The 20,718-nt window shown below is 36.1% G+C and overlaps 1 protein-coding gene across 2 annotated transcripts in view; it reads right to left on the reverse strand.

The window, feature by feature from the left end:
- The window catches only part of LOC124167585 (myosin-I heavy chain), a 506,524-nt gene that overhangs the window by 50,823 nt on the left and 434,983 nt on the right, over positions 1 to 20,718 (reverse strand). For both annotated transcript variants that reach the window (XM_046545559.1, XM_046545558.1), the window contains exons 6-15: positions 17,911 to 18,129; positions 16,062 to 16,226; positions 15,073 to 15,315; positions 14,048 to 14,173; positions 12,908 to 13,147; positions 10,877 to 11,025; positions 10,127 to 10,339; positions 4,580 to 4,749; positions 3,514 to 3,650; positions 474 to 616 (exon numbers count right to left, since the gene is read on the reverse strand). In XM_046545559.1, coding sequence (XP_046401515.1) covers positions 474 to 616; positions 3,514 to 3,650; positions 4,580 to 4,749; positions 10,127 to 10,339; positions 10,877 to 11,025; positions 12,908 to 13,147; positions 14,048 to 14,173; positions 15,073 to 15,315; positions 16,062 to 16,226; positions 17,911 to 18,129 — 1,805 coding nt within the window. The remainder of the gene's footprint in view (positions 1 to 473; positions 617 to 3,513; positions 3,651 to 4,579; positions 4,750 to 10,126; positions 10,340 to 10,876; positions 11,026 to 12,907; positions 13,148 to 14,047; positions 14,174 to 15,072; positions 15,316 to 16,061; positions 16,227 to 17,910; positions 18,130 to 20,718) is intronic.

Here is a 20,718-nt window from a genome sequence, read left to right on the forward strand (position 1 = left end):
AGGTATGGCTCTAATACCCTATGCCGTTTAACATGCTGCAAAATCTTGGCATGAGACGTGGTCATAGTGGGAAGATATTGGTAGGGCAAGATCCCATGGTTCTTTCCGGCCAATAGGAGGATGCCGAGAGAGTCACGAGATGACGTGAGCACGGTGGGTAGCTTAGAGGGCAAAGGCACCTGGAGGAGTCTTGCTCTGTGTGTCCGAGGGAACAATGTACTTGTGCTGTGTGCGAATTAAAAGGTGTTAAACCAGAAGTTTACTTTTCACCTTACTGTGCCTTCTCTGAACCTGGCCCATACTATTGAGCTTAGTGCTTACAATTCGTAATTTTGGTTCATATTGGCATCACCTATCTAGGGTTAAAATTTCGTGACATAATTTTTCTCCACCCTCTGTATATTTTAAATATATATGTAGTGACCCTGGCTGGCATAGGCATTCTAGTGCCTAGATGGCAGCAGTGTGCATACCGTTCGCTTTCCTCGAGCAGCCTCCTCTCCTCCTGGTCTCGCTTCTCCATTTCAAGTTCCCGCTGTCTCCTCTCCTCCTCCAGCTTCTCCCTCTTGCGCATCTCCTCCTCCATACGCCGCATCTCACGCAAAGCAGCAGCCACCTGAGAACAAAATGTGTACAATCAATAGAAGTGCAAAAGTGGACACTTGCAATTCAAAAATTCTCAAAGTGAGATACAAGATGTGATAATCATTTTCAAAAGAGATTGTTTGGACTCAGAAATAGATTTATTTAACACATTTTTGGTATATTTTTAATGGCTAATGCAAAAAAAAACCAGGGTTAAACATTTGGAAACTCTGCCAGAAGCTAAAAAGACGAGCATATGAATGTACACCTAAACAATTCTTCCTTTGTCCTATTTACCAAAATTACGCAATTTAAACCTAATGACTGTATTAATTATGTATACTTTTTACTGGGTATAGTGTTTTTAGTTTTTGCAACATATTTTAAGACTAATTGAGACACTCAATGCGCTGTCGCAACTTAGAATTCAAATAAGATTAGAAGTTTGAAACCAAAATTTCAATCATATCCATATAAATTTTGATTCACGCCAGAAAACTTAATTGTGATAAGTGTATGGTTAAACAAATTATTAAATTATTTAAAAATTAATTAGTAAATTATGGTTATGGACCAAAAAAATACAAATTTCTTCACCTAAGCCATCATGCTGATGTGCTTCATGCATGATCAAGGCTGAAGTTTTAAAAATCCTACTTTGTTATTGTGATTTTGAATTTAAGACACAAGAAATTCATCATTAGAATAAAAAGCTGCTAGCTAGTCTGCAGTTATATCTATATATATAAAAGAAAGTCGAAAATCGTGTTAGTTAGAACACTTATAACTCGAGAACGGCTGCACCAATTTTAGTTACATTAGGCTCTTTGGATTCGTCTCAGCTCCGGATAACATATAGGACATTAAAAAATAGGAAAAGTTCACAAAAAAAATTCAACTTTATATTACAATTAGAGATATGTTTTTAGGAGTTGATTGTTAAGACGGTCAAAAATATAAGATTTTTTTCGTTTTTACTAATGTATTGACTGATCTTTTTAACAATATTAAAAAAAATTTAAACGTTCAAACATGTTAAATATATTAAAGTAATATTAAAATAGTATTAAAATAATTGAATTAGAGGTAAGCTCAGCTCGAAATGAGTTGTCAACAAACACATAACTACCGTGTGTGTTAACAAATCTCCAAGCAATTGTTGATTATCAGTAATGTCCGTGTGCTCTGCATGAATTCGAATCTTTTAACTTTGTAATAAACGAAGACGAAGTCACCAACTATCTATCTGAATATTTAAAGTCCTTGGACGCACCTGGCTTACCACGGCACGATTTACAGCTAAAGGTAGGCTCTGTGTTCATGATCTTTCGAAACCTAAACCAACCAAAACTATCCAACGGAACGTGTTTGGTTATTTAAAAAACTGATAATGAAAGTGATTCACGGCACTATACTCAAAGTAAAATTCAAAGATGAGGAAGTTCTCAATCCGAAGAATCCATGATCCCAACTTATATGCCCTTTTGAGCTAAAAACGTATTCAATTTCCAATTCGTGTTGCATTCGTGATAACGATTAACAAATCGCATGGTCAGCCTTTCAGTTTTTGTAATGTTTGTTCTCATGTGTCAGTGAAAACCCATGATTTTCTCATGGTAAACAATATGTGGTATGTTTACGAGTCGGTAAACCATCCGCTGTATTTCTTCCTTCGCTTCAAGGGCGCAGCTAGGAATTAAGGATAGGCGCAGCTAATACTGGCGGGTCTGTAGGGTATAGAAAACTCGCCAAGGTAAGCGAGAGGTGTGGGGTCCCTCCCCAGACATTTTTTAGGATAAAAGGTTCAAAATGGTAGGATTTGCGGCTGTGTGAACAGTTAAATATTTTGTGATTCATCCATCCCCCTAATATTAATAACCAAATGTTATATAAAAAGATTGTCTGAGCTTTTGGGGGGGTTTTAACCCCCAAAAACCCCCTCCTCGCTGCGTCCCTGCTTCGCTTCGCTATTTTTATTTAGCTTCATTCGCTTTATCTTGCGCCTGATAACAAAACAAAACTGTTGTTTATCAGAAGGCGCTTGACGCAAGACATTAAACCCGAACGTGTAGGGCACACCGTGGTGCGTTTACGCATGCAGCACGTTTACGCAGTGCACTTTTTCCAAACAGAGATACTATAACTGGCACGCCTAAAGTCATTTGATAGGAATGCTGCTTCATAGGGGCTTTTCTTACACTATTTTGAGCATCAGTCAAGCGTCGGTCTAGCGTTGCGTTAACCTGCCCCGTGAACGAGCCAAGTTTACGCTACGGACTTAGACATAAAAATATTTTTTTACGGTTAATACCACAAATTACTAACAACTGAATCCGTATACTTTTTATTTCATTAACTGCGTTATAAAAACACAATGCCCAAAATTTCTTAAGCTAAAACGTAAGAAAATTACTCCGATCCAACCGTATGTAGATTCAATGAAGAAAATATCTTTTTGACAAGCAATTTTGATACTCATTTACGTAGTTTTATTGAATTTGTATCTTTATTTTATTATAATAAATTAAGCATGATTAAAAACGATACAGCCGCATTTGATTTATAAATGGTGTAACTAAATTGTAAGTTCATTGATTGTTAGGCGGTACGAAGTTCGCCGGGTCAGCTAGTATATATATATACTACTTCATTCATTCACACGGCGCCTTAAGCGCAAACATACATATAAATTCAGAGGTAAGGAAAGAAAGGGATAGGAGCATGGAATAGAAAAAGGACGAGGACAACGGTGCTGTGGTAGGTGGAAAAAAGCCAGAAATCAGAGGGTAAAAATGCGGCCTGACTGGATATACATATATGTATATATATATAACCTTGAATAACATCAATGTTGAAAGCCCTGGTGTACCAAGTGCTCCAGCATGATTGCTTGAGGAATACATAATGAAACAGTTCTTTCGTACACACCTCTCGAGCAAAGACACCCCTCAGATGTGATTGTATCACAATGGCTGCTCTCCTCTGCTTCAAGAATATTAACCGTTGCTTCCATCCCCTGAAGCCATGCTGTACTCTCAAGGCAGCATTTCTCTTTTTCAGGAAATCTGAAAAAAAAACATGCAAAAAGACATCAATAGGATGAGATGCATATTCATGTAATTTCACACATTTCCACTGACGTCAAGGCAAAATTAGCAGCAAAACCACAACCCACTTTCCTCAACTTTTTTAGGAGTGAAATATTACTCGGTGTTTTTTTATTACAAGTTATAATTTAAATTTTATTGCAAAATTTTTGGTTTTAGTTGCGAAAGCATATATTAGAAATTTTGCGTCAACAAAATTGATAAAAATGTTATTTGACTATTAGGTATGTCTTTTGTTTACCAGTGCCGGAACAGCATTTCGGCATGTTCCGGCACCATGACATCACCGCATGTTTCCTAGGGATGAACCACAGGAATATTAAGATAACCCATTCGTGCCTGAGCCTTGTGGAGGGAAATTCTTCCACATTACAAGTCCCTTGAAAATTTATGCACTCCCATGTGCAAAGCTCTCTGGTGACAACGGAGAAGGTAGAGATTCATACCTGTCCCAAGGTTGGGACCCATATCAATGGGATGCCAATCCTTTTCCTCGGCTACTGTCCGTGACCATAGACTGATTTAAAGACTCCTTCACAGTGCGAGTCCACGGTCAACTGAGTGAAATAGCAGTCTTTTATAGAAATGAATATTTGTCGTTCCCATCAATTTTTTATATATAAAATGAATTCCCTGTATTCTTCTGAGCGTGAAAAAATTTTAACCGAAATTATACTGTTCATATTGATGGATTTAGTGTATTTCTATTCCATATTGACTAATTTGGTACTGATCTGAACTCCATTGATATTAACGTTAGAACTCTGTCTATAATTTCCATGTGATAAGCAAAGAAATATGAATTCATTTCTAACTTTAGATTTATAAGATAAGTAATAAAATATGTTTTTAGAAAAACACTGCAAATAGCAATCAGTGTCCCATACCTGATCTGACTACGTATGCTCTCCAAGTCTTCTGAATTTTCACGGCCATCGACTGCACCACTTGGTTACGACCGTCCTCCAGAGGCTCATGGACGCAACTTCTTAAAAATACCTTGTTGTAACCCACTTGCCACTGGAAGCCTCCTAACCCCTTTTCCTCAATTATAACTCTGCAATAAATTAAATAAATATGTCTCAATAAAAGTACATGGTATACACTAATTGCATCAACATTTTTGTAACTCCTCTTAAAACTAAGGGTCAAGCATTGACTTTTACTTCTAAGCCAAAAAATTTCACTAACCGATATATCGCCTTTGAGGTAGGAAACAGTTCAAATTAATAATTCTGCAGTAAGTAAACTTAAGAGCAAAAGAAGGATAAAAATATATAGCTATAGATAACAATTGATATTAAAAAAACAAAATAAATAAAAAGAATGATGGTATTCCAAAAATTGACATCACAGAATTTTTTTTAACCCATTTATGCCTAGTGTTCCATTTTTGGAACACCTGATATGACTTTCTAATTTAATGACTACGACTCAGTATATACAAATATGCCACGGTTTTTCTTTCTGGTCCTCTTTATAAAGATATATTGTATTATAAGGCGCAAAGATTTAGTCAATTATTCCAACCCATCGCAACCAGTGTGTTGAGAAATATCGGTCTTTTTTTTCAAGGCAGTTTTTCTGTGACCATCTCTAATGTTATATTAATAACTATTTGCCATTACACCCAAATGTTGTAAATTTTTCCCTGCATATTCAGTAATAGTTGATCTACAGTGCTTAATGAAGAAATTTTTGAAACAACGTATTTTGTTTTAGTTAGAAGCTTTTATTTAACAGTGTTCCATTTTTGGAACACTAGGCAAATCCACTACTATTATACGTGCATTCAGGCGCACTGAAATATTCACTTTAATTTTAAATAAAGTCAGCAATTAGATGTGGAACAATTAATAATCTTGCCGGTTAATTGCTGCGCGCTTCTGCTCATCTCATTCATGGTTCTTCTGACGAAAACTTTTACCTTTTTCTGATACCGGATGTTGATACTACTGAAAATGGCGGTGCATCAGCTTCTTCTTCGCCTCAACCTCTTCTTGCTCAAAGAAAAAGGGTAACCAAATTTGTGTGCAAATGGAAGAAAGCCGATGTGACTGCCCAGACAATAGGAGTTAGAGTATCAGATGAACAATCACGAAAATGAAAACCCCTACAGAATACCTATTTAGAACTCTTTCTGGATATTGAAGTGAACCTTGAACTGACTGTCGATGTTTTTTGGAATAATTTTCCTGAGTGATTACGTCTCTGTCCCTAGACGACGTACGCTTTGGGAGCAAAGAACAGATTCGTATAATTCTCTAGTTAGTGCTGCAATGAGACGTGACCGATTTGAAACAATATTTTCAAATTTGCATTTTGCTGACAATTCTAACTTGAACCACACGGACAAGTTTTCCAACTGCGACCTCTAATTGAGCGTCTGAATGACAGATGTATGAAATTTGTGCCAAATGAAATATACTTCAGCTTTAATGAGGCCATGGTTCACTATTTCGGTCGTGACGGGTGCAAACAGTTCATTCGGGGTAAGCCAATTCGGTTTGGGTATAAATTCTGGTGCGTCTACGCTACATTTTCTGGTTTCAGCCTTATCAAGGAAAAAAAAACCGAACACTTAATACCAATAATATGTTGTAGGTGCTTCAATTTTTTTGCAATTCACTGAGGCACTCACAACGCAGCATCCCGTTAAATACCATTTTGTGTTCAACAACTTATTTACAAGCTTGCACTTCTTGATAAACTTCATTCAATGGGCCACCAAGCAACTGGCATAGCGAGACAAGATCGCGTAGACAAACCTCCTTTACTATCTGATGCTACACTAAATAAAAAAGTTTGGGGCACATTCGATTACCAAATTGATGGAAAAGATATTGTTTGTAGATGAAATGAAAAAAGTGCTATAACTGTTGCATCTTCTGGTGCCGGTGTCAATCCTTTGTAACAGTCAGTCGTTATTCTCAAAAGTAGAAAAAAAGATACAAGTTACTCTTCCAAATTCAACCAAGGTCTATAATCAGTATATGGGAGGAGTGGACCGAGCTGATGAAAATATTAACTAGTATCAAGCATCAATCCGGGGAAAGAAATGGTACCCGAGCCCTCCAGTTATTATGCTTTGAGCTGGATTTACAAAATTCTTGGCAATTGCATAAAATAAACGATGCAAAGCCAATGGATCTTCTTGAATTTCGTCGCCGTGTGACCTGTCACTATATAGAGAGAGACATATGGTAATACTGCTGAGCCTAGTGGAAAAGAGAGACCATGAAATCTATGAAACGTAAACTTGACTCACGTCATGACGGCATGAATCAGTAGAAAGTAAAGCAGGGAAAGCAAATTTGCTGTGTCAAATACCATAAAAAATACTACTTTTCAATGTAAAAACTACAATGTGTCCTTGCATGTTAAGTGTTGACCTGGATATGATTCTTAATAGTGAGTTAATAATAGTCTGAATCAAATTTTTTGCATGCTATCAATGAGTACGTCATAGTAGTGGATTTGCCTAGTGTTCCATTTTTGGAACACCTCGTAATTAATAATTGGTAAGAGATACATTGTTTTTTCTTTCGGATATTGTTTTCATACGCATTTTTATCGAAAATATGTAAAAATCAGGGTAAAATTCGCATTTTTCAAACCTTCGGCATAAATGGGTTAATGATTAAGTTCTCGTACACCATGAATGATCATGAATTATCAAAGGTTGACTGCTTCAAGGACCTGGGGGTCTTTTTTGACCCAAAATTAAAATTTAATTCTCATTGCTTGATCACTCAGACTAAGGCACTAAAGACGCTTGGGTGTGTTTTAAGATTTGATCGTGACCTTAATAATATTTATGGTCTAAGGATGCTGTATGTATCCCTTGTTAGGCCCATTGTTGAATATGGTTGTTGGATCTGGTCTTCTCACTACAATGTACATATAAATACCATTGAAAGAGTGCAACTAAAGTTCATTAATTTTGTAAAATACAAGTTTGGTCTTCAACATCTAGATTATAAAAGCATTCTTTTGGCACTAAATTTGGAGCCACTCCATGTTCGTAGAAAAAACCTGGGCATCCTCCTCCTCCTCAAGCTAGTCATGGCAACTATTGATGTACCTGAATTACTTGGGGCAATAAACTTTCGAGTTCCTACATGTGGTCTTTGGGACAATGCTGTTTTCAGTACACCCATGTCTCGTATAGCGCAATTTCGATATAGCGCAAATACGTTCCTCAGGGAAACATTGCAACGCAGTGTAGCCTAATCAAAACTCTTAAACGCTCTCATGATAAAACGTGAACTTGCGCGAAGTACAAACGAAATTTCTATCATTTTACGCATATTAATGTTATTGCTTGCCTCAAAGCTTCTTTTTTGTTTATATATTAATCGAACTCTATTGCTGTGCAATGGCCAAAAGTATTACTCGTCATTGGGTCCAGATAGCCGGCTTACCGAAGTAATTTATCTTGTCTCCTTAACAGAATGATAATAAATAATTTAGATCGTTAATTAAGCGTGAGGCTAGTGGAAATGATTTTTTTTTCAGCAATACGGTTTGAGACGTATTTTTGCCGTCATAGGTTATCGGGCGATTGACTTCCAGGTAGAACGTCTACGCCGTCTACGCTGAAGCCTTCAAGGTCATCGGTATTCACGGGGGAGAAATGGAGCGGTGGCCGAGTTGCGCATGAATAGCATCAACACATAAAAGGGTCCGCTATAGAGTCTCAAACACAATGGCTTTGTTCCCTCCCCGCAGTCTTAGGCCTTCTGCGTCTCAGGAATACAGTTCAGCAGTGGAAGGTGATTTAGATAGAGCCATACAGAGTAAAAACCAAGAGAATATGGCAAAAAATAGGAATGCGTGTAGAAAAATCAAGAATTTATCAATAAAAACTATAAACCTAGAAGAGGAATTGAAAGAGGTCAATTGCTTTGAAAATGGAGAGCGTCAAAGCGATATTGCGCAGAAGTTTAAATGTACGATGCCTTATTAAGAATAAAGACGAAGTTAAAACATCAGTGACCTCAGCCGCACCAACTTCAACCAAGCGGTCTACACATATGGAAAGTTCATAGAGAATCAGTACAAAAAGACGGGAGTGGTAATCGCTCAGAGACATTTAGTGAAAACTCCGGTTGGTTCCAGCATTTAAACGGCAAGCAGGTATTTTCAGTGCGGCGATATCAGGTGAATATGCAAATGTTGATAGCGCAGTCACCGCAACATTTTCTGATGAACTCCAAGCTGTGATTGAAAGTGGCTCCTTTCCCCCTCAACCAGTTTTTAGTGTTGACGAGACGATATTGTTTTGGAAAAGAATGCAATCTCGTTCATTCATTTTCAGGGAAGGAAAACCTGGGTCAGGTTTCAAGGCATTTAAAGACTGTTTCACGTAGCTGCTAATGACTCGGAGGACTTCAAATTAAAATGATTTATCATTCATAAACTCCGCTAGCTATGAAATGGCATTCGAAGTAGCATTTTCCTGTCATTTCGATGAGCGACAAAAGGGCCTGGGTGACACAATAGTTTTTTTTAGACCAGTTTGAAAAATCGTCAACTGCCGGCAACGCATTACGATCCCCTGAGATAGCAGATGTTAGCCCACCCGCACGACAGGAGGGAATTTCAAAAGCACGTAAGAATTTTTTTTAACGTGAATAAAAGTCTTTGAATGCGTGCATACTATCTTTAAAGATGTTTTAAACTATAAAAATTTATATAAATAATGTTTTCTAAGGCTTTTTATGGGAATATAGATGTTTTAGAGGAAATTCAATACCCAAGACCTATCCTACCAGGAACGCATCCCTATCTTCCCAATGATAAAACGCTCTCGTATAACGCAAATTCGTATAGCGCAAAGACCCCGAGGAACGCATCCCTTGCGCTATATGAGACATGGGTGTATTCCTTACCACACTAGACAATACTCGTATTTTACATCACTCTCAAGACTAATACGGGATGCCAATGGTACTTGCAGAGATGTTGATTTTTGTTGATGAGGTTGTCAACTACACAAATTAGAAATTATATCAGTCACCCAATGGACTGGTGAAACATTTATTTGAATAATTTATGTATTCAGATTAATGTATATATTGAAATATCCACAAAGACTTTATGTATCATCTAATTTTAACCAATTTTAATGATTACCTATTTTGATTGTTCAAGGATTTCCTATTTTGATTTTTCAATGATTACCCATTTTGATTTTTTATGATTACTTATTTTATATTTTTACTGATAAATGATTTTTCTGTAAGGCTAATTTTCCTTATGTATCCTTCATTACCTTATGTATTATCTTTCTGTGTCCATGTATTCCATGTTAAAGAACAGCATGCCCGTCAATAAATAAATAAATAATAATAAAGTTTCTCCGATATTTAATATAGAGGTAAACAAAGACATAGGAAAGGCAAAAAATATCAAATTAAAAAGTTACTTACTTAACAGCATCCTTGAAGTCAGCAGGAAGTTTTGCTTTGGTTAAGCATTTGTACCTTTGAACAAAATCTTCAAAAGACATGTGGATAGGATAACCCTCTTTCCTGATGCGAATAATTTCGAGCATTCCAAGGTACTTCAACTGATCTAGAACCAATTTTTCATTGTAATTGTTGGAAACCTTCTCCATGTTTGGTTTTATACACCTCACATACCTACAAAGGTAATATTGGGGAAATTATTAATTTATTGTCATAAAATTTGTTTTAAAATCTCTCGACTCAAAAAAAGACTTACAGTTACGAGTGCATATGATTCACAAAAATTCGATGAAAAATATAGGTTTATATCTTGAAATAAAGCAATGTTTGTGTTAACTTCATCTATCCAAATAAAATTATTTTATCTATTTTTAAGATGGTACATATGAGTTATCCAATTCAAATCCCAGGAAAATTCACCAATGTTCATCAATACAGCAAAGCAATAATTGTGGAACTTCAAAAGCTAAACTTCAATTTAAAACAAGTATATCAAAATTGCATGAATAAATAAAATATCATGCAAAAAATGACCACCTTAGTTCTTATTGCATATTTTATTAGATCTGCTTCAAAAATATTTCCACTATAACAATAAATCACTTTCCCCCTAATAAGGCCAGTATTTTCAGCATATTTGCATTGGTTTATACATATGTCAAATCACCAAGCCAAAGAGCAGATCTGAAGGAAATATGAACAAGTTCTTACCATGGGTTGGTAGACTGTAAAACGTCGACGAGTGCTTGCAGTTGGTACCTGAAGGTGTCACTGACGGTCGGCTTCCCTTTACTTGTCCCTCTTGACATAGTAGCGCCACTCATGTTCCCCATTCTAGTCACTGTGCATCCCAAAAGGTCCTGCTCACCAAATAATATGCCAATATGAGAAATCAGACACCATTGTATGAAACTCATGAATTGTTACCTATACAGTGATGGACTCTCTTTAATATGAACAATGATATGACAAAGTTTTTGTTGATCTTAACTCGTTGCGTACACATGGCGAGAATTCTTGTCATTTTTTTCCCGAACGTTCCGGACATATGACAAAGATTCTTATCATTTAGGCACGTCAACCTAAACAATTTTAAAGCGTACAATACGTATTTGTTAGTACTTTTTCAGTTGTTGTTCATTATTCATAATGAATTGATGCATCATAACGTTTGATTGGGTAAAGTTATATATTCTAAACATTAGCTTTTTAACCATGTTTAAACCATAGGCATTACGCCCTAATAAGCACATATTTCCAATCTCAACACCTCCACCCAGAATCGGCATTCCTAGGAATTTAAATACCCCGGTACGCAACATGTTAAGTAAAGTCATGGTCGCTCTACAATGGAAGTGCCACATTGGAAGCACATGGGAATAACACATGGCAATAGAAATGATATTATGTACACCTGTTTTGATGCTGTAAAATTATGAACCTAATTTTCAATCCAAACAGCATGAAATATAGAATTTTGCCTCCGCAATAACATATTCTCTGCACAAAATAAAGGCCCTAACTTAATAATGGTCAAAGCAGGGAAATCTTTTGATGGAAGTCTTGCTGGTCGTTTATCACTAGTTTCCCCAGTCTTTTTAAATCTATTATAAGTATTTAATAAAAAAATCAAGATATCCTACTCAGTTGCAGGACATATCTACCATTATTTCTGGTATGAATTTCATGTTTTCTGGCTACGTAGATGTTGACAAACAACATTAGCAATTTCTGGTGATCATGATTCTGTATGATGTTGTAATTCGTTAGGAGCACTACATTAGTTGCCATAATTACATTTCCCTTAGCCAAGCAGGAAAAATTCAAATGTCATTGTACTGTATAAAAAATGCGTGGATCAAGGAGAATATGATTTCATGATTCTAAAACTTTGTTCCTCAAACCTTTGAACCTCAAGTTACCTTAACCTTCCATCAGTCGTGTAACATTTTGGAACGCTATTTGTTGAGAGGTTACTCACAGACACCATTTTGGAACGATTAAACCAAATGCATTAAAGTAGGAATAACTTTTTTAACTACAATAAATCATTCATTGAATACTCAATTTCATGAATGAACAACAAATTTATGCACAAATAATGATGGAGATTTTTGTATTAATCAAAGACTGAATATTTACTACATACTTATTTTGATGTATCTTACAGTTTTTCCCTCATTGAAATTATATCAAATTGATTAAAATAAAAAATTAGTAGCAATAAGATGCATATCCAAAATTAAATGGTTTAAATAGTTGATACATATTTTAAATTATAACCATATTTAAAAATGTTGCGATATATATGACAAATCTATTACTATGTAACGTATTGTAACTCCAGTTGTCACGTGGCATTTACCGGACTCCAAAAACAACAAAATATCAAAATTATTTACAGAAATATGACAAAACATATAATCATATTGGTGACTATTTCAGAATCATAAATTTATAAGATAAAAGGAATATGAGTTTCCTAAACATTAGAATGCGATGCAGGCAAAGTGAAGAAAATGGCATGGCGTCTGTTAGATGCCACGTGACCAACGGAGGGTTTAGAAATATTAAATTATTAAATGTCACGTGCCATACTAAGAGCAAATGCAGCAGTTGGAGAGGAAAACAATTTTGTATTTGAGTGGGGAACCGCTGTCCACACATGCCATGCATTGGTCAAATATAACATTAGGTTGAATTCATATCTAAGCCTTGTACAGATACTTTTTAATGAATTACCTGATATAGAGTGACTTCCTGTACAAACTCATTGGTCGATCGGCTCATGAAATCAAAAAACACATCTTGTTGCACATCACGATTTTTGTCCACAAATCCTTCCACATTGTAGGTCACACAACCAGCGTAATGTTGGATTCCAAACTCCTTCTCCCAATTCCTGCGGTCATCGCCTTTGAAGTAGTTTGGGTGTCCTTCAAACTCCCCATGCAAATTGGTCAAGTATGCTATGTCAGATCCCTGAAAGTAATTTAAAATAATTTACTCAAAAGATTACATCAGTGATTAAACTTTCACTTCAGGATTACATGAAGGTCAATTACATGGGCCATATTTTATTTTCAACTCACGCATCAAATAAATACATCAACCCTTAATGCAGAGGAATATATTTCTTACAAGCACACCTATAAATTCAGGAGGAAAGTATTTAGAGTATATAATCCTTTCTCACTACAATGTTAGCCTTTTGTCAAACTTTTCTATGCATAAAAAACGTTTTAAAAAATCAGCTAAATCACAGCTTGCTCCTAAAAACTAAAGGAAATTAATATTTCTCCACCTTTGGTTGTATTGATTCCTTTGAGAAGAGCAGTTATTAAATGTAGAAATTTTACATTGTGCATAATTTGGTAATCTAAGACCCATCAAAAAGACAAGCATGAATAAATATGTTGTGGTGGTAAATATTCTTCTCTGCTTCCATTAAATTAATAACAACAAGATCTCTAGAGACAGCAAACTATAATATGTATTTGTTTTTCAAGGCTCATGGAGATCCAGCATCTAAATAAATAACATTAAATTACCTACATTCTGCATCATTCAATGACCTCAAGTAGCAAATATTAAGTTCACCAAACCAGGGTCGGATCCAGGGTTTCTTTCTGGGGGGCACAAGCAAGGCTGTATACAGGATTTTGTTCTGGGGGGGGTCTCAAGGATACCTTGTAATACAAAACAAATGCAATGATACTGGGACCGTATTGAAAATCTTGCATATTTTTTAAGGGTCTAGGGGGGCATGTGCCCCCGTGCTCCCCCTCCCACCCCCCTAGATCCACCAATGTACCCAACTGTTTTGTATCATGAAAGTGTTATTTTATTAATTTTCAATTGAAAATAAAAATAAAAGGATACCTTGGGCATGTGGCACTGTTCTGTGAGGAGCTTCAAAATGCATCGAGGGGGCTTCTCAATCAACTCCAGACAGGTCGTGTTGTCCGTGAACTGGATGTGGGAAAACTCAATTCCTTCTTCTTCATACTGAAAAAAAAACAATGTACATGCAGTCAAGGTTTGAAGGAAAATTATATAATCATAAATAATGAACAGTAAGTGAGCTTTCACCTCTATAGCAGCTGTTGATTTCTACATGACATTATCTTAAGCTATTAGCTAAGAACCTGAGAATAACTTGATTCTTTAAACCAAAAACCTATAAAAAAATGAATATTTGACTCTTAAAAAATTTCCATGGCATTGCTAAGCAAATTTCCAAAACACGTCTCATTTCCCATTTTAAATCATCACACTTGTAAATTTCTAGCTCAAATTTGCTCCTGTTCAGATGGATCAAGTTTTTAATCAGTCAAAATTTTTAAATAAACACACATTCAATAGCAAAATTATTAACTAAGGGATGAATTACTGTGGGAGAACTGTGGGAATTATTACAACAAAGATGTTCCACCAATAACAGTTCAGTTAACTTATAATCATGAAACAGATTTCAGAGGACTTCCAATAGTTCACAAGGCTTTACTTAAATAATATCATTATAGTGTGCTAAAATTAAGAAAAAATTGAGTTTTTCTTGACTAATAGTCATGGTAAGGCCAGTTATGCAATTTCATACAGTTGTAAACTAACTGACACTCTTTCATATCCCTTCATTTCATAATCATGCCTATTAAGAGCACCTAATTATTGTGTGTGGGACTTCTGCAAGAAAATATTTTGAAACAAAATTCAATGAATATCCCCAATTGACAATTACATATAGGAATTTCCTTTCAAAATTAAAGATTTTACTAAAAAAAATGAAAGTAATAAGCTAAGGTATTTTCAAAGTACTAATTCTGTCGAGGGTTGACATGCCGTCAAGACACCTAAAACAATATTGGGTACACAATTTATGATGAAATAGTATTGCAGGTACTTACAATTTCTTGTTCTAATGCAAATACATAGTGGTTGAAGAACTTGTGAAGTTTCTCGTTGGTGTAATTGATGCACAGCTGCTCAAATGAATTGACCGAAAAATTTTCAAAACCAAATATGTCCAAAACGCCAAGAAATCTGGAAGAATCTTGCCCTGGGTTGGTGCAAGTGTTGATATGGTTGACCAGCCATGCGAATGTTCTCGAGTATAAAGCCTTTGCCATTGCATGGCGATTTTCTCGAGCCTGTAATGAAAATAGTTATACTGAAAATTGATTTCATATCCTATGGTAGAAGTCAAATTCATACAGAGATAATAAGATGAAAATAGTAATGGAAAGGGAAAGAAAATGGCTGACTGCAAACACAGAAAAATATCCAGTAATTTACCTTAAATAAAATATTCGAAAATGTTTTTCAATGTAAAAAATTGCTCAAGGTTTTTGCTACTTGATTCAATTGCTGTCAAACCATTTGATTCAGTGGTTGCATGTTTTGCTTATTGACAATATTCTCAAAGATCACTGTCTTTTGTCATAGGAGTTAGTTAATAAAGCTTCTCAAAGTATCCAAAAACTTCTTTTGAGAGTGTCAAGAGTTGCAAGTAAAATCCAATTTAAAGGTGCATAAACAATGATTTTGATAAATTGTACATGAATCAAAAGCATATGACATAGTGCAGTTTACTAAATTGCACAAAATTGAAGATAATATACCCTATTCTTCTATCCATAATTTTCGGCAACATTTTCAACCACTATTTTTTAACAATACATTTGAATATTGAGTTTACCATGTATTTCTTTTTAAAGACAAATAACCTAATAACAAAATAATAAATTACGAATGATGGATACATGACTTTGTTCTCTGAAAATGAAATTGTTAATTGGGTTATGCAATTCCCAATATTCAAAATGAGGGACACATTACATGGGTTTCACACTAAAGTGATTTCTCAATTGTATTAGCAAAATTAATTTTTACCAACCTCTTGCAGTTTGAGAGGAATCTCCGTGATATTCCCTCGCACGTTTATCTGCCTGAGCAGGGTCACGTGGTTGAGGTCTTCGACCTGCAGTCCTAAGAGCGATGCCACCGTTTCAAGCACTTCCTTGTCTCCCTCTGCCAATTCACATTTCTCTCCATCAACATCCTTGAAGATTGAAAGAATATCACGTACAGTAATGGATACAAGGAGGGGTTTTGGAGGTCATGACCTCCAAGAGTAAGGACAAGTACAGGGCGAGTGATGTCACTACTTTGGTTCCAAAATAAATGTCTAAATAGTAACTAGGTTTTGAATCATGTGACTTGCATAACATTGGCAAATGGTTCATTGCTGTTGAGCATATTGGTACCAAGAAAATTCATTTGTGGCGGCCGCACCTCCTGCCTCGCCGCCACACCGCTTGCCCAGAGGCAACATAAACCGCGCTCTCTCATCGCTTCCCCTCAACAGGCCGGCTAGCCCAGCGGTAGCGCGGTCGCCTCCCAAGCGGGCGGCCCGGGTTCGATTCCCCAAGGGAAGCCCAATGACCTTTCATTCGTGAATAAAGTTAAAAATATTTAAATTTACTGTATCTCATTATTTTCAATGTTGGAACTTGAGCTTCTAAGGCCATAATTTGCTGTTTATAGGGAAGTTGGAAATAAATAAATAAATACGTGCCTACTGTTGGCATCAATATGATATGCTGTTGTACTTAGCAAATTTATATCTGCGCTTTTGCACATGCTAAAATAATGAATAATACGTCATTTTAAAGAAAATTTTATTCTTAATTCTGATTCATTATTTATTTTATGAAAATATGAAAAATATGGACACACTAGTGCAATAAGTGACTCTGCGCACCGTAAAATTAGCCGTTTTGTCAACTTCATGAACTTTGTAACTCAGCCTATGGAAAACTGCTTCATCTACAACATTAATCTTCCACAATAAGTTGCAAAAATTTTTCTGAATCAATAAAATGGCTTTTCCATAATTTTTGAACGCATATTTTGTTGTTTATAAACGAAAATGTTTAAACATTATCTATCTTGTAATTTTCCCACTTCGTTCATTGTTGTGTAAATTCCCCACGTCGCGTGATACACATGATAGTTACACTTATTTACCGAAAAGGGTGGTATCTACCTGCCCTCAACTTATCCTTAATCTATGGCGTGTACAGCATATCTTGAATGCCAATGCGTGTTGCATACATTGACAGATAGGCGCTATGTGTGTTGCGTGTACCATAGGATATATAATTAGATATCTCCAACACTTTAGGGGTAAATTATTGGTTGTTTAGCCTCCTGCGTACAACAATTGTAACTTTTACCGCTATCTGCATACAATAAATGTACAAAATATCGGATAGACCAGTGCTTCACGCCTAATCTACTCGAAAAAGGCACATTTAGCTTTACATCCTGAAGTGTAGGCAATACAGTCATTAGCTATGAGTGCGTCGTATCCTTTCAGAACAGCGCAAATTTTCGTAATGCAAGCTTTTTAATTACGAATTGGTAACCCGATTATATGCCGAACGATGTGCTTATTTAAATACCTATGAATATATGTTTCTAAAGCAAAATATTTCTAAATATTTGTTTCCAATTTCTCTTCACTTTTTAAGCTTATTATTAGTCTTCGTTATTATTTAAATCGTAGCCTTGGAAATTGAACAATTATTGTAAAAGAACTTCTCTGTTTATTATTTATCGTAGAGAAAAAAATTAATGCATTAAATTTTTACAGGCACGAATAACATGCTCATTTATAAGACATTTAGAAAATATATTATAAGCGTATGGATCATCTCTTTTTCATAGCATTTACCACTTACCACAAACTGCAAGTTTCCGAGCCACAAGATGGCGGAGAGCACGCTGTAGATGCCGTCGCTCATTTCGCCAGGCACCTGCAGGATGTTGAAAGCGAGTCGAAGGGCGTCGAATTTCCGTGCATCGTTCACACCGTCCATTTTGATGCAACCGGACTGGTTCAGGTAATTGTAGAACTCCGGGGGCCTCAGCTGGAACTGTGCGGCTAGTTCCTTGTTGTTCTGTAAAGAGAAAGTAAATGCTTTAGTCGATATCTACAATATACAGGGTAGAGAAAAATGTAGTCACGAAATTTAACCCTGGATATCTTATTCCAGTAGGAACCAAAATCACTAATAGTGATTAAGTCAAAAACCAATGACGTTGTATATATCTGGAGGCAGGGGCGCAGCCAAAAATTAAGGCTAGGGGGGGTTTTTAGGCGCAACTAATACTTTGGGGTGTTGGGGTATTGCATACGCGCCAGGGTAAGTGGGAGTTGCGGGGGCCCTCCTCCAGAAAAGTTTTGAGATTAATGGTTCAAAATGGCGAGTTTTACGGCTTTCTGAGGGATATTTGATTTATTCTAAGACTTTGATATAAGTAATACTAATCCATTAAGTAAAATGGATTATATTTAAAAATTTCTCTGAGCTCTGGGGGGGTTTTGACCCCCAAAAACCCCCCCTTGGCTGCGCCACTGTCTGGAGGCTCTGTTTCCGAGTTTTTGGCTTGGTCAAAGTTTCGCCATCTTAGTTTAACAATTTTTGGACTCAGTCTCCGACTGATATTTTGAGGTGACTAAGATCTGTTCTGAAAATGAACTAAATTAAGTGAAAAATGCTGCCATAATCATCAGTATTTGGCGGTGATTGTCATGGGATTTTTCTCATCATTCGCGATACTTCTGCTAAGATATAAACTCTGTGTCTGTTAGCTACTTTACTGGTGGGGATATCCTTGAAATATACATTATTACTGTATTTGTTAATTTCCGTTGGCTAAAATAAAATTCAATACCCCTAAAAGTGCAAGTGAAAGAATAATTTACTCTCGTAAAATTTTATTTTCAACTGAGCTGTTTGTAGAACGTAACCGTGGTGCTTTGCAATAAATTTTCCCTGGGAAAATGATATTTGAGTCATAACTTCGCGAAGCCTACCAATGAAGTAAGAAAAAAAGTTTACATTGTGCGTTCCATAGTTTGTTTTTATGTATTAACGAGTAATGACCAAAAATTTCGCCAAATAGTAAGCATTGACCCTTATGGGATTGTCAATGTTTTGGTTTTCAAAGTGGGCGTGGCTACTCCTACCCAAGCACTCCCATTCCGGCCACACTTCGCTCCACGCTCGAAATCAAAGGCGATTCCTGCAGATATTTACAACCTCCTTGTCACAAACACACCATTTTTAAACAACAGACACTTTGAGCCAAACGCACCGATTGGGCGCGAGTTGTATCCTATCAGAACATATGCCATGTTGCCGAATGCCTTGGATACATCGCTATCTCCGGCAGGCATCTCATTCGAAGTCACGAGTTGTCCTGGACATCCGGCAACAGGGCAGACTCACGGCAAATCAGAGTGCTTGGCTCACAGTTCCTGTAGGTAGTTTAAAAATGAATCGTTTCCGACCTAAACATCATCAGTTATTTTCGTTCCTGCCAGCATCAGCTATCCGAGATTAATAATTTTGAGGAATAATTTTTATCCACCCTGTATAATGATTTCGGTTATACAGTGGAACCTGGCTAATTCGAACTTCTTTCATTCGAAATATTCTTTAATTCGAATGTTTATCTTGGTCCCCAGCATTTTGCATTAAAAAAATGCTTTAAAAAATCGTGGATGATTCGAATTTTAGTTTTAATAATTCGAATTTTTGGTGCGCCAAAAGAAGGTATAAATTTATAAGGTATAATTTATATACTCTGCGACTCAAAGTAATTGTGAACGAGCGTGCTGCGCCCGCTCCCAGCGGGCTTCCCCCGCTCTTTTCAATGCAAGTCCACAGAGGGATAGGCGCGTTTCAAATTTTAAAATGTAGAAAAGAAGGCAGGGTCTTATGTACAAATTTAATTGGAATGTTCATGTACAAATTGAGGTCAGAGGACCTCCTTAAACACAACATTGGAAGTAATTACACTATCCTCTGTTAATACTTGTTTAGCGTTTTCCTTAATATTTACAAAAATATTTTGAAAAGATCTTACCCTAGGGAATGCTACATAAAGTTGGCCATGAGAGAATACAGGGTCAGGCAGGAATAAGCCAGCTCTTTGCAAAGTCTGACCCTGAGCCTTGTTAATAGTCATCGCATAGGAGACCTTAATGGGAAATTGTCTGCGATTCAAATTAAAAGGCATGGTGGGATCCGACGGCGTTGACTGTATTCTTGGGATGAGGACAATCTTGCCGGAATCGATTATTTTTTTAATCGTTTTTTTTTTTTAATTTTAAAAAACCAATTTTAGGAAACAATAGCAATATTTAGGAAGTAAAATATGCCGTCGCATGTTCTCTGATAAATTCTGTGCATTTTCGTACCTCATTTGTAGAGTTTGGTTGCGTATAAGTTGAGAAAAAGGTATCTATACAGTAGAAATAATATAGAGGATCCATCGAAAAATATGCTTCACTAATGGTATTGTTAAAAGGTTTATATTACACAAAATGCGTGCCAGCTTAGAGTTTGATGACTCACCCCGTCCCCTCCCGCCCTCCGCGCAAGGTTACTAAAAATAAAATGTAACTAAATATGTAACTAGTAAAAATTTAAATAAAAATGCGCGAGGTTACTAAAAAATAAAATGTAACTAAATATGTA

This window comes from Ischnura elegans, chromosome 11, assembly GCF_921293095.1.
Source record: "Ischnura elegans chromosome 11, ioIscEleg1.1, whole genome shotgun sequence".
Lineage (NCBI taxonomy): Eukaryota > Metazoa > Arthropoda > Insecta > Odonata > Coenagrionidae > Ischnura > Ischnura elegans.